The sequence below is a fragment of the Phodopus roborovskii genome, unplaced genomic scaffold, assembly GCF_943737965.1.
Source record: "Phodopus roborovskii unplaced genomic scaffold, PHOROB, whole genome shotgun sequence".
Taxonomy (NCBI): Eukaryota; Metazoa; Chordata; class Mammalia; order Rodentia; family Cricetidae; genus Phodopus; species Phodopus roborovskii.
In genome coordinates this window covers 58,921,366-58,936,445 of record NW_026126418.1, presented here as the reverse complement: position 1 = coordinate 58,936,445, position 15,080 = coordinate 58,921,366, and the positions used below count along the sequence as shown (strand labels likewise).

Sequence of the window (15,080 nt, the reverse complement as noted above, 5' to 3'; positions counted from 1 at the left end):
CTTCCTTTAGCTCATTTCCTTCATCTGAAAGCTTTCTGTCAGCTATGAAGAAAAAGAAAAATGGAAGGAGTAACGAATCTAATACCAATGTGGTGATTTAGGTATCTAAGTACTGGTACAAAATATACAGATAAATCATAGCAGAGCTAGATATGCTAGTGTGTGTGAGTGTGAGTACAACAAACTACAAAAAAAAGTCTCACAAATAATTTGGTAATGAGTGGATTGTTCAATAATTAGCTGGCATTGGGAAAAAGATAACTTTATATTGTGATCACATTTCCAAATTAAACTAGATGAAGTTAACCTTGGGAGCATGCTAAAACATGCCATCATTATTTTTACTAAGACTGCTGATCTGTATCTGCTTTCTTAATAAGGCTGAATTTTATAATAATAACAATGGTATAAATTGTAGAAGGAATGCCAATATATGTGGCTACATAAACATAAAAGTAAAGGAAATAAAAAAACAAAAAAATCAGAAACTATATGTATGATAAAAAATGATGAAAGTTTTATCACCACAAAAGATCTTAAAAATCTGGACAGAAAATAGAGGCGCAACCTGACAGCCACCAGCTGAGGAACACTTGAATAACTTACGGTATTCCCATGCTATGAAATAAAATGACTAGGGTTCTTTTTGGTTTTGTTTTTTGTTTGTTTGTTTGTTTGTTTTGTTTTTTTAACGAGTAGTGAGTTGGAAAGATGCCCATGATATACAGTAAATGGGGAAGCAAATTTTAGAACATTATGTGTATTACTATTTCATTCTTTTTTTAAAAAATTGTATATATGCACTGCATATTACATAATACACAGATACCAGATGAATATATATTATCATATATAATGGCAGGTAGATCAATATGTAAGTAGAAAACTATGTCAAAGCCATATCCACTGGTTAATTATAGCCACAATGAAAGCATTTCATTAGGAAACAGGGGGAGGCTTTGCTTGTTACCCTAGGTGTTTTTTATTAGCACATTTTTAAGGAATATGCAGTAGTTTTTATACAAATAAATAAAAGGGACTAAATAAACAAAATTGTGTGCTCTCAATAGAAAAGATGGCAAGAAATATTCACAAAATGAATGCACACTACTTATTTGCATTTATTGATTTCTTTTCCAGTGCTTATAGTAAAGATTCTAAAGTTTAAAGAATAGAAAATAGCTGGTCATTTTTCACATGCAGGGATTACATTTTAAAGAATACACCAGATAGTAATGACAATAACAAGACCCTCCCACATGTTACCATGTTGGCTCGAGGATCGGTGCTTCCTCCTATGGCATGGACTTATTACACCTGAGAACTTTATGAAGGACACTTGTTCATCAAGTGTCTCTCTAAATTTCTTGCATCAGATTCCTGGGAGAATATAACAGCATTCCATGTTTCATACACCTTTCCAAGCTGCTGTCATGAACAGTAAGGTGAGACCCACCAGCACTCTTCCACCGAGAACAGGGTTTCTCACAGCCACTAGCACTGTGATCTTAAGAGGGATGGTGTGATGGGAGGCTGACTGTGTTTGTAGCGGATAACAGCGCTTTCAGCATATGCCCACTGAAGGCTTCAGGCTTTTCCCAGACACTGCCCAGTGCCTCAAGTGGGCTAGTCAGGGAGGGGTGGATTAACCTGCTCAGATTGAAAACCACTACCTCAGGGAATACTACTAAATTTGACGACAGAGTATGTGGTAAGTTGTTGTTGTTTACTAATTTTACATGTACTAAATCCTTAGTGCATACCCAATAATATACATTACACAGCAAAACAGCAATTGTAGTCTTGAGAAATGCTGAATTGAGAACTACAGAAAGAGTATTTTATCAAATACATATAGCAATTATGTTATATATTCATTTATATGTTCTAAATACTGACAATGTCATTTTTTTTTCAAAATCCAAGAACAGACTCCCTATCACCTTTAGAACTATTCCCTAACCTTTATTAAGGACCTCCAAGTCCCTGGGGAAACTTTCTACCTCCACACACTGGCTCTTCAGTCCTTAGTGATACTGTGCTTTTCTCTACTCCAGAACTGCAGCACAGCTTCATCCTGTACCTGCTGTGTCTTTCCTTGAATCTTCCCTCTTCGATTTGTGCACCTAAGCAGGACAGGACTTATATCTCCATTGCAAGAGGACAGGGTTTTTTAGAGTATTCTATCTGCTAATATGTAGCATGCCCCACTACTCTGCTACTTAAAATTATTAGTACTATTTGAAAGTGGCAGCAGCTAGATCCTGCCTATACAGTGTAAGCATGAATCATCTCAGGATTTACTCTAGATCATTGGGATTTTTAAAGTGCTCAGGGTCAGTAAAAGAACTACACCTTTCTTTCTTTCTTAGTTTCCTTGTAAAGCATTTCATGATTGAAATCACATTATCTGTTGAGTAGTGTATGCTTGGCTGTCTGCCCCCTTCCAAGATTCCAGTCACCCCCCCCCCCAGTCTCCTTAGAAGATTAGTTTTGGCACACCCTGCAGATCCCAGACTCTGAATTCTGAGATCTTATTTATAATACAAAATATAATTTGTATGCTATGGAAATAGTTGTTACACCACATTGTTTAGGGTAGATGTAAAGGAAAAACTCAATATTCTTTCAACACAAATGCAATTTTTTTCTCAAATGTTTCCCATCTGAGGTTGGTTAGAATCCCGAATACAAAAGCTATGGATAGAGAGGACTAGCTGTGTGAGCTCTTACTGGGTAAGGATTCCAACTCTTTTATTTGCTACAACTACTTCAACATTCAGAATAGCATCTGGTATATAGTAAGTTATCAAGTAACTTTTTAAATTATACTCATATACTAGTGGGGTAGATCATTGGTTAAATTACTTACTACATAAATATAGGGACCTGAGTTCAAATTTCCAGTACCACATAAAGCCAGATATAACAGTGTACATATCTAGAATCCCAGTGTTCCATTGGCAAGATAGAAGGCAGAGACTGCTTCAAATTCAAAACGGCAGTCAGCCATATTGCATTGCTCACATAAGGCAGAAGATGGGGACCAACTTCCACATGCATCTTGTAGCACACGTATAACTGCATTCAGTCACAGACCTACATGTTCCCATGCACGCACACACACACACACACACACACACACACACAAATATACTCATAAAAATTTCACATTTTCTAACAAAACTCAATCCTTTATGATTACAAGAAAAGTTTATTTTCAATTTTGAAAGCACTGGCATACCTGAAGCACTATGATTAGCATGGTGAAGGCATTTAACAACAGTACTTCCTGATAGTTAGAAAGGTATGGCCATCCAGACTGATAGCTGGGAAGCCAGCATGGGACTGACTCAACCCTCCCCCCCCCCCCGAATATGGGTCTCAGCCAGAAGGACTGAGCAGTCTAAGGGACCTCAGACAATGGAGCCAGGATGTATCCCTGGTACACAAAAGGACCTTGCAAACACATCCCCCATGGAGGGATAACTGTCTTAACCTAGAGACAGGAGAGAAGCCCTAGTCCCTACTTCACATGACCTGTCCGATCTACATGACCCCAACTGGATGGCATTCCCCTACAAAAGGAATTGGGGTGGGGGATGGGAGGGGAGGGTAGTTAGGGTGCATATGAGAGGGCAGAGAGGGTAAAAGGGAGGGAGGCAGGGAGGGAAGGAGAGGGAACTGGGACTGACATGTAAAATAATAAATAAAAAAAAAAAGAAAGGTAGGGCCATGACTCTGATGGCCCATTTTATTTATCGTTGTTGATACCTTACAAAATACATAACTAGAAATAAGTCATTAATTGAAGCACATGGCTATTCATTTTTAAATTCTCTATCCCTACATCCTATTGGGCAATTTGAATATTATTTTAAAGGTGCTTTAGACTATCTCTATAATATCTGATCAATAAAAATGTGCGACAAGTGAATAATTGAAAGTGTTTCAGTCTTCTGTATTGAAATTAATGCAAAGTAGCTCAATAAATTTTTTTAAAGCAGGCTGTGGTACCTATCAATAAGCAATTGCCATATTGGTTTTCTCCTATAATGTGTTTTGAAAAAATTATATATTCATGGTTTTAAAGATTATTTAAAAGCAAAAATGTCAGAATATAGCAATAATTCCCATTTGGGATGCTAGTCATGAACTGATTTTTGGAAACTAATAATGATATAGTATCTAGATATAAAATTGAAGACTACAATTAGTTCAACTCAATTGATTTAAAATTGACATGTGACTGTGGCTGAATCAGATGTGAATGATCACTCTGAAGCACATTGATGCTAAGTGTAAAATGCTCTGTAAGTGTGCCCCTGCTTTTAGTATAGTTGAGCATTCTTCTGCTATACGCCAATATTTTAAGAGGGACAGTAGGAGTGCTGCAAATTTTCCAATCTTATAAAAGACCAGAGGAGATGGCAGAATAGTTTGTGCAAACTGACGGAAGGCAAGCATATGGTTTGCATGTATCTCCTCAAAATAGTCACAACACATAAGAAACATAAGTTGAGCATATTGAAGATTGATTCTATTTCTAACAGTCTCTCTTTACTAAGTGGTCAAAATTAGGACTAACATTTCACCCTGAGTGGCTGAGATGTATTTTGCAAGACAGGTGTGTGACTTGATGGAATACATTTGTCACCACTCTCTTTCTCAATCCAGTAACACCCTCTAGAAAGCTCTGCAGAAAGAAAGAGGAGCACTGCAATATACCTCCAGAACTGAAAACTTGTCCTATGGCAGTTGTGGCTTTCTGTGTACATTACCATGGTAACAGCAAAAAAACAAACTTAAAAAGAAGTTTGCAGGCTGGTGAGATGGCTCAGTTGATAAATACACTTGTATCCAAGGCTGGTGATCTGAGTTTGATCCCCAAGACCAGAGTTTGAATCACAGAACCAACTTCTACAGTTGTTCTCTCTCTCTCTCTCTCTCTCTCTCTCTCTCTCTCTCTCTCTCTCTCTCTCTCTCTCTCTCACACACACACACACACACACACGCATCAATCAATCAATAATTTATACTTAATAATATTTGTATACACCTATCAGCAATCAGCTTAAATATGTGCTACTATTAAACAAGTTGCTTTTCTTTTTTATTAATTGACTATTTTATTTTTTAAACAATCTTATTTTACATACCAATCCCAGTTCCCTTTCCCTCCCATTCTCTTGCTCCCCTATCTCCTCCCAACCTCACCTCCCATCCACTCCTCAGAGAGGATGAGGCCTCCCATGGGGAACTATCACTCTGCCACATCCCTGGAGGCAGGACTAAGGCCCTCCTACCCTGTATCTAAGCTGAGCAAGGTATCCCTCCATAGAGAATGGGCTCCAAAAATCTAGTTCATGAACCAGGGATGAATATTGGTTCCACTCCTAGTGGCCCCACAAACCACCCAAGTCACACAACTATTACCCACATTCAGAGGGCCTAGTTCAGTTTTATGCAGGTCCCCTAGCTGTAAGCCTGGACACAATGAGCTCCCACTTTTTAGTGTCAGCTATTTATGTGGGTTTCCCCATTGTTGGTCTTGACCCCTTTACTCATATTACCTCTCCTCCCTCTCTATAACTGAACTCCAGGAGTTCAGTACAGTGCTTAGCTGTGGATCTCTGCTTCTGCTTCCATCAATTACTGGATAAAGGTTCTATGAAGACAATTAAGGTATTCATCAATATGATTACAGGGGGAAGATAGTTAAGGTCCACTATTGCTTAGATACTTAGGTGGGGCCATCTTTGTGGATTCCTAGGAATTTTTCTAGTGTCAGGTTTCTCACTAACCCCATAGTGGCTCCCTCAATCAAAGTATCTCTTTCCTTGCTCTCCCTCCTGTCCTTCCCTTAACTTGACCTTCCTGATTCCTCACATTCTCCTTCCCCTCCCCTTCTCCTCTCCCCATACCCCTACTACCATACCTCTTCCCCCATGCTCCCAATTTGGTCAATAAATCTTGTTTATTACTTCTTCCCTGGGGGATCCATGTATGTCTCTCTTAGGCTCCTCCTTATTTCCTGGCTTCCTTGGGCTGTGGCCTGTAGGCTGGTTATCCTTTACTCTATGTCTAATATCCACTTATGAGTGTGTAAATACCATGTTTGTCTTTCTGTGTCTGGGTTAACTCACTCAGGATATTTTTTTCTACTTCCATCCATTTGCCTACAAATTTCAAAATGTCATTGTTTTTTGCAGATGAGCAGTATTTCATTATTTATCCATTCTTCAGTTAAGGGACATCTAGGTTATTTCCAGATTTTGGCAATTACAAATAATGCTGCTATGAACATAACTGAGCAAATGTCCTTGTGGTGTGAATGTCTAAGAGTGGTATTGCTGGGTATTAGGTAAATTGATTCCCAGTTTTCTGAGAAATCGCCATACTGATTTCCAAAGAGGCTGTACAAGTTTGCACTCCCACCAGCAATGAAGAAGTGTTTCCCCTTACTCCACATCCTCTCTAGCATGAGCTGTCATCAGGGTTTTTGATCTTGGCCATTCTGTCAGGTGTAAGATGATATCTCAGAGTTGTTTTGATTTGCATTTCCTTGATGGCTAAGGATGTTGAGCAATTTCTTAAGTGTTTTTTTTTTGTTTGTTTGTTTATTTGTTGTTTGCTATTTGAGATTCTTCTGTTGAGAATTCCCTATTTAAATATGTACCCCACTTTTAAAACTGAATTATTTGGTATTTTGATGCCTAGATTCTCCCGTTCTTTGTATGTTTTGGAGATCTGGCTCACTTAAAAACTGCATAAACTTGGTAGGTTTTTATTTAATAACAAAGTTTAAAATACATTAACACATTTGCCAGGCACCCTTAATTTCAGAGCCTTCTTTGATAGACATGTTTGTGTCTGCAGTCTACAGTAGGGGTTATAATCTAATTCAAAATTTAGTGTGAGATTCTATTTGCCCAACTACATGAATCAACAATTTCTACCTCAGATTGGTCTTCACCCTCAGCATAATTTCTACCCTAAAGATTGGTCTTTCAACAAATCAACTACTGCTTCATTGGTATTCAGAAAATAAATTGTTGAGTACATACAAACCAACAAGATTTATAATGGTAAATAAGCTAATTAGCACATGTTCTGTATACTGCACACCCATGTTGTCTTATCTCTTAACTACATCTTGTTTTTCTAGGAGGCATAGCAAGTGACTTGATTTAAGAAAGAAATTTAAACTGCTATCAAAATGTAATCTGCACTAATCCTGTCTTGGTAAAAAAGTATAAAGCTATATTATTCTGAAGTTTTTACATTAACAAGATCATTTTAAATCACTCAGCAATTAGCATTATCAAAATCAGATAGGAAATTTCTAGAGCATGGACCTGAAGAATAAGGGTTTGGGATGAGATGTGATAAATTATATATGCATAAAAGCACAATCTGAGCATTAGCACACTAGGTTAGGAACCTACCTCACTGGAAGGAATTCATTAGAGAAGCCCCCATGGCCCAGCAACTGAGATGGAGATGCCTTTAGAGTGCTCTGGACATGCTTTATTGTCTTTCATTCTCCATTCTGTCTAAACTCAACCAGGTACCCGCCTCTAGATTTGACCTTGGCCTGGGTTCTGAGACAAGGTCTTCTGCCAACACACACACACACACACACACACACACACACACACACACACGCACACACGCACGCACGCACGCACGCACACACGCACGCACACATGCACGTAATAACCCATAACTCTTGGAGAATAGTAAAGTTTCTAGCCTCAATCCAGCCTCATTTCTCTAAAGGGCAACATCCCTCTACCTGTGCTTTGGGGATGAGAACTGAGCTGCCCTGCCACTTGGTGAGTTACCCCATCACTCTCTGTCACCCATGATTATCCCCTGCAGTTACCAAATCCTGGGTACACCTTGATTTCTGTCTGACCCAATTTTTTGAGGGTGTCACTCAGCTTCAGCCCCCAGCTATCCCAAGTCTCCTGTACACATTCTTTTATCCAACAGAAATTAGAACAGTATAAATAAGAAAACATAACTTCATCATCTAGTCCATGTTTATATCATGCCTGTCCTCTTTCATATTCTAAACCCCAAACCGTAATGGTCTTCTACTACTCAGATGTCATTGCCAGGCCATTTACCATCACACAGTCAGTGCTGTCTGAGATTTCTCTCTGCCTTCTCCTTAGCCTATAACCAAAGAGCACTGGTCCTGCTGGGTGAATCTTACCAGCTGAGACATTTACTGTCAGTGGGTAAAGTTACAGCAAATTTTGCCTTCTGAGCACTCAATTACTTGTTATGTTTTGTTTTTTCTAGTTTGGTCCTTGGCAATTTTTCATTTCTTGGAGTCACTGGAGTTGGTATCAGAAAAGGAATTCAGTTAAAAGCAAAAGATAAATTTTTTTTTTACCTTAAAGTAAGTCTTACTAATGACATTCATAGCACACTTGCCAAGAAGTTCTGAAGATCTTAAACTGAGGTAAACTGCTGTGCTGCAGTGAGCTAAGGCCTGTATCACCAAATGTGGGGAGAGCAGGCACATATCATTTTACAGCCTTTGAAAAATGAATCATCAAAGTGACGTAGCCTTTTTTTTCCCCCAAAGGAAACTTTAAATTTGAAATCTCTGATAACTTACTGAAACTCTAAAAATATGACACTCCCTTCCAGAAATGTAGCCATGCCAACAATACTCACAGGTACAAATGTTCTCAACTTAAAGCAGGAAGAAAAGAAATATGTGAGGCAGAATGTCTTGGACTTTCACATAAAATTGCAGACATTTTGCCCACAATAAATATGCTATAACCAAATTGACTATCACAATTGTACAATGAAGGATGAAAATGCAGAACCTCTTATAGCACACTCAACAATCGTGCAAGGCATAGAGTAGTGAAAAGTTGACTCCATTATGAAACAGAAAGGCTTTAACAGGCATTTTGAAATGATGTTTCCCAAAGATCTGGAACCACACAGCCTTAGTTCTGAATGACATTAGCCCCTATACTCACAGGGCCTCAGCCATTTCATGTGCTCAACAGAGCTAGCAACTGAATCTGCTTTGTGGGATTATTATGAGGATTAAATGACACAATAAAATCATTTAAAATAACAGTTGATTGTTGCTGCTTGTGAAAATATAAGTCAAGTACAATTTTCTGGCAACACTCAATTATATTAACCAGGACTGTGCTCAGATACAAGCCAGAGCATGGAGCTTCAAGGATTCCATTGGAAAAGTAATGAAAGTAAATAGAGTCTCCTGCCTCCTCCAACTCCAGCCAGTTTAGACCAGCATAGGCCAAACAAGACAGTGTCAAGGTCTAAACAGCTCAGCAAAGCTCCACACTGAACACTGAAAGCAACAAAATCACTGTCTTGCTCACACTTCCTTTGGCTCAGGCTATCTGGAAGTCTGTGATAGCATTTCTTAACTCCTATCTTCTGCATGATGCCTTATTTCCTTACCATCATTGAAACTTTGTGCTCCTAAAGTATCAGCTCTAAGACCATTTAGTATTTAAGTGTAAATCTGACAAAATAGTTTGGTTTTCTTGGGAAAAGTCCTTGTGTAATATGTAAGGCACCCCTTAAATACAACTTTGCATACCAAAGACTTCCCAGCTTTCTATACAATCCTATGTGAGCAAGTACCTCTCTAATCTCAGAAAGATTCTTTCTCTGTAGGAATGTTGCCAGGTTCTGCGTTCTATTGAAGCATGAGAAAATCACCAATCCAACTGAAAGAAGAAACAGAATTTTGACATATACCTAAATGTCTAAGAGCCCACCTCCTCTACAAAATGTATTCCAGTTATCTTCAGCCAGGGGCACTTTCCTCATTCTAATCACAAAAGTCTTATCCTATGCCTGTCTTCCATTATTAGTAATGCATATATTTCCTTTTATTAGTTTGGATGCTAATATAGTCCATGAGTAGTATGTCACCTATATTCTCCATTGATTATAAGCACTTCAGAGACTGAATCTTTTTAGTTTCACAAGAATGTTACTATTTAATGTTTTTATTGACCATCCACAATATCCACTTCATTAATTCATTAATTCAGTAATTCATGAAGTACTCATAATCAAATAGTGTGGTAAGATCCTTTGTTTTTCTTTTTTCCTGAAACTAGAGCAATCCACAATTTGACATTAAACGCCAATAAAATCTTTTCCTTATGTTTTCTTTTCCCCAGGATAGTGGCCAAAGCCTCCAAGAATCTCATGTCCACACAAAGCTTAGGAATTGTATTTGGACCCACCCTTCTGCGAGCCGAAAATGAGTCAGGGAACATGGCAATACACATGGTATACCAAAACCAGATAGCAGAGTTCATGCTGAACGAGTATGAAAAGATCTTCAGCTCAGAGGAAGACTGACAGACAAGACAAGCTACTGAGTATGTTCACATCTGTCTTGATGCCTAATATTTTTACATTTCTGTAAACATATTTCTGAAATATTTTTTCCTTCCAAGCGACAGATGCTTCATTTTGTGAAAACTTAGTGATGTTTTTTGTATTTAAGTCCCAAACATTTGAATAAAATAAATGACAATATTTTCCTATATGTGTTCTACATTAACCCCTTGAGTGTTGTTCCTTTTAGCATTCTAGAAATACATCACAAAGTCTCAAAGTCTTAAATAGTGTGTACAAGATAACACCAAGGCATAGTTCTACTACCGCTCCTTGGCATCAGGTATGTGCTGATGTATTTTCAGATATGTGACTACGTAAAGAAATTGAGGATAAGTATGAGTGTGTATACTGTGTGCCTTCTCAGGATCCATATACATCAATGGTATGTCTCCATGTGGCTAAGGAGCCACAGAAAGAACACAAGCAATATGAAGGCATCAATGTTATCAATCAAAATAGTCCTTTCATCTTTCAAGATTATAACCCAATAACCATCTGTGGTGATACCCATCATCTGTGATAGATGAGCTTTGAAATACATGTTGAGTGGCAACTTTTCTGAAGAACAAAAGGACACTTCAAGAGATTTGTTGTTGGGCTGCTCTTTACGTGTGTGTGTGTGTGTGTGTGTGTGTGTGTGTGTGTGTGTGTGAATATACTGTTTTGGTTCCACAAGTGTACCATTTTGTAAATTAAATGGATTGATCCTTATTTCACACAGAGATTGCATTGCTGTTCAATTGTGATTCTTCATCAAACTGTGTATCTTCCTTTCCCCAGCTATATTATTTTATGTAGAATTTTTGTTATGTTTTGAAGGATATTTTATTGGTGAATAATACTAACTCCAGTTAGAAAGATCTATTTTTAAATGCTTGTATTAGTATGCCCTAAGGATTCCTTGACTAGACTCACATTATTTTATGCATTTGATGCTTACTTTCAGTTGTGATTGATTAAACAAAGGGATAACTGTCTAGAATATATCAAACATAGCTGTATTTTAAAAAGTATGTTCTAGCTGAACACATATCATGCCTTTTATGAAGGAGTTCTGCTGATAAAAATGTAGACTTATGTTTGACAGCTTTTTAATAAACTCAAATGGAATGAATAAAACTAATCCAGTGTGATAAGTAAGTCTAGTTATCAATTTGATCATAAAATGAAAAATAATGCATGTGAATACTATGTGTGAAGCATGGATCCAAGAGCAGACACTCAGAGCTCAGAGGCATATGTTGTAGCAATGATGGGGCATTCAGAGATGAGAAGAGAGACTTAAGATACAGTCAGATGTTCATGAGGTATCAGCATCCACGGTGCTGCCTGAGGATGTTCGCCTGGGCAAGAGCTCAGTATGCTTGTCCCTCTTGAATATTTTTATTTTAGTAAATGTGCCAGTACATGGGCTCACAGTCAAGAATAGTGAAGCAGTCACAGTGAATTCTTTAGTGTGGTTCATCAAGTAGAATGTATACACATTATATCAAAAAGCCAAAAGAAGCCATAAGAAACAGAATCCCAAGATCTAGAGCTATCAGTAACAGTTAAGCAACAGGATGGCTAAGCTGTAAAAGATTCTACATGTAAAGCAGTACTTGAGCCAAAGAAACATGAAACATGAGTTTCTGGCATTTATTTCTATTCTTCCTCAATGTTGTAACATTCTCAATGAAGTCTTTTCCAAGTCTTTCATTATTTCTCCTTTTGAAAAAAGAGAACAGCAGGGTTAGAAGTTCCAGTATTAAAACGTCATGTCTTCACAAAATCATCTTTACACATATACCGGAAGTTTCTGCCAAACAGAAATCATACTTTAAGCCAAAGAGAGTGGCACTACCTGCTTTGAGCAAAGATCCATATCCCCTTGTCTCTGCTGCCTTCCAGATTCATAATCTTCAAAAGCACCAGCTTCTTGATTTCCAATCAGATGGGATTTAGCCTGTGATTCAGACCCCAGCTGTGCCCTGTTCCTGCCTGCTAAGGGCATTGCATCAGAGAACATGTTTTTTCTCCACACGAAGAACTTTCCAATCTACTGAGCCAAACTGCCCATCACAGGATCTCACTTGCCCACTCTAAAAGCATAGAAAGGTCATGATATTCCATAACATTTCAGTTAGCCACGATGTCTAGAATCACTGCCCCAAGTGTTCAAAAACAAGTTTCTGCACTAGGTTGAAGCACTAAAAGATTTTATGAAACTGGACAGTATTCTCCATTTAAACAACAACAAAACAAAATAAAAAACAAAACTAGGAAAGTTAGCAAGGTTTTCTTACTCACTTTGTCTGAGCCAGGCCCAATTCTAGGCACTAAAGATATGACTGCCATATAAAACATATATTATGTATTACTATCCTTTGTAGGAAAGAAAGACAATTGCCTAAGGATTAGTTACTACATCACAGATGTTGTTCAATGGGACAAACATTTTCACCTCAGCATTCAACACCTGTACATAGAAATGCTCAAATAGATGGGCAGTGCTAATTACGGAAATATTTTTTTAATTTATTTATTTTACATACCAATCCCAGTTCCTTCTCCTTCCCATCCTCCCATGCCCCCTACCCACCCCCCCATCCCACCCTGCATCCACTCCTCAAGGAGGGTGAGGCCTTCTATGGGGGATCATCAAAGTCTGTCAAATCATTTGGGGGAGGGCCTAGCACCTCCCCTGTGTAGCTGAGCTGAGAGAGTATCCTTCCATGAGGCATGGGCTCCCAAAGTCCATTTGTGCACTAGAGGTGAATACTGGTTCTATCGTCAGAGGTCCCATAGACTTCCCAGGCCTCCTAACTGGCACCCACATTCAGGGGACTTGGTTTGGTCCAATGCTGGTTCCCCAGCTTTACATGGGGTCCATGTGCTCTCACTTGGTCAGGTCAGCTGTTTCTGTGGGTTCTCCAGAACAGTCTTGACCCCTTTGCTCATCCCTCCTCCCTCTGTACATATAGATTCTAGGAGTTCTGCTCAGAGCTTAGCTGTGAGTGCCTGCTTCTGCTTCCATCAGCTACTGGATGAAGGCTCTATGACGACATTAAGGTAGTTATCAATCTCATTATTGGGAAGGGCATTTAAGGTAGCCTCTCCACTATTGCTTAGATTCTTAGTTGGTGTTATCCTTGTAAGTCTCTGGACATTTCTTGAGTGCCAGATTTCTCTTTAAACCTATAATGGCTTCCTCTTGTAAGGTATCTCTTTTCTCTCTCTCCTCTATTCTGACTCATATATTTAAAAAGTGCAGTAGTTGGTTAATAAGAAACTAGTTGTAATTGGGGAAGTCAGATTAGGTTTCACTGTTGAGATAATCTGAGGAAATTCTATCTAATCATGACTGATGGAAAAGATGTATTAGACAAGGAAAAATACAGAAGGCACATCAAGCAGGAATGAGGAATTGGGGAAGGTCTGACACCCCCAAAGAAAATTGAGAAAGTCATTAATTAGAGATGATTTGGAAAGACAGAACTACAGAAAGCAGTTGAGGTTAAAGGTGGGCCAAAATATTCCAATCTTTTCTCGAAGACAAAAGAGATCCACTGTGGGTTGTAAACAGTTTGGACAAAGAATCTCTAAATTTCCTTGTGGTCAAGAGATACAAACCTCTTGAGAAGACTTCTGTTCCCTTACAGGGGCTAGGGATCTCCAAATACATTGGTCATGTGAGTATAATTTCTTAACATTTCTTAACAATGCAATAATAGTCTTGTATTCTCAGAGCCATATCTATGTAATGGTAAGACATTCTAATCTAAAGAATAGAAGCACAAGTCCAAAAAACCATCTCCCCAGAAAAATCAAAGCCAGTTAGAATGCCAATTCTATCAGGACTTTACTCACGTCTTTGTAAGAGATTGCCTCTTTCTTCATGGAAAAGGTGGCTGTTCCATCTCATATGCTCTGAGACTGACTTTACTTAGCATGTGCCATATGACAGGATCATCATGCCACAGCTTGTAATTGAAAGCCTTACGATGGTTCACCCTATCCAATTAGAAAACAAAGGATCCAATTAAGAAAAATTAGAAATGCTGTTAGAAGGAAGCAATCACTTGCCAATAGTGCTGTCCTTACAGCTTAACACAGCTAGAAAGTGACCTGCACCTCTTTCTTCCACATTTATTTTTGTGAATTATAAGTTAATCACCCTGTCGATTCCTAATTAAAAGGGCCTGCAAAGATTTTCATCCAAAAGGACTGTCACTAAACGTTCTGGGTCAAATTGCTCTGTTGTCAAAAATGAGAAAAAATTCCAAAACAATATCATCTCTCTCCTTGGGAATTCAAATCTTCATATAAAAAAAGATGGTCTTCAAATTTTATTTCTTCAATTAAAATCATCTGGTCATCTCTGAAAACATATATATGAGTGACATTATACAAATTAAGCAGTATTAAGTTGTATTTATGCATTTAGGTATACCTGTATATATACATACATATGTAACAGAAATGAATAAGGAGGCCTTGAATTTGAAAGAGAGCAAGGAGGGGTACCTTGAAGAGTTTATAGGTGAGTCAGGAAAGGGGGAAATGATGTAATTATATTATGATTTTAAAAACTAAAAAAAATATAAATTTTTTAAAATGCTTCATTTTATCTTTAAAATGAAGATAGGTTACTTCTAGTGTGTGTGTGTGTG

The 15,080-nt window shown here is 38.1% G+C and overlaps 1 protein-coding gene across 1 annotated transcript in view; it reads left to right on the top strand.

Annotated features, from left to right (window-relative positions):
- Positions 1-11,564, top strand: part of Arhgap15 (Rho GTPase activating protein 15) — a 620,277-nt gene extending 608,713 nt beyond the window's left edge. Inside the window, exon 14 of the mRNA XM_051184740.1 lies at positions 10,203-11,564. Coding sequence (XP_051040697.1) covers positions 10,203-10,386 — 184 coding nt within the window. The 3' untranslated portion in view covers positions 10,387-11,564. The remainder of the gene's footprint in view (positions 1-10,202) is intronic.
- The last annotated feature ends 3,516 nt before the right edge of the window (positions 11,565-15,080 follow it).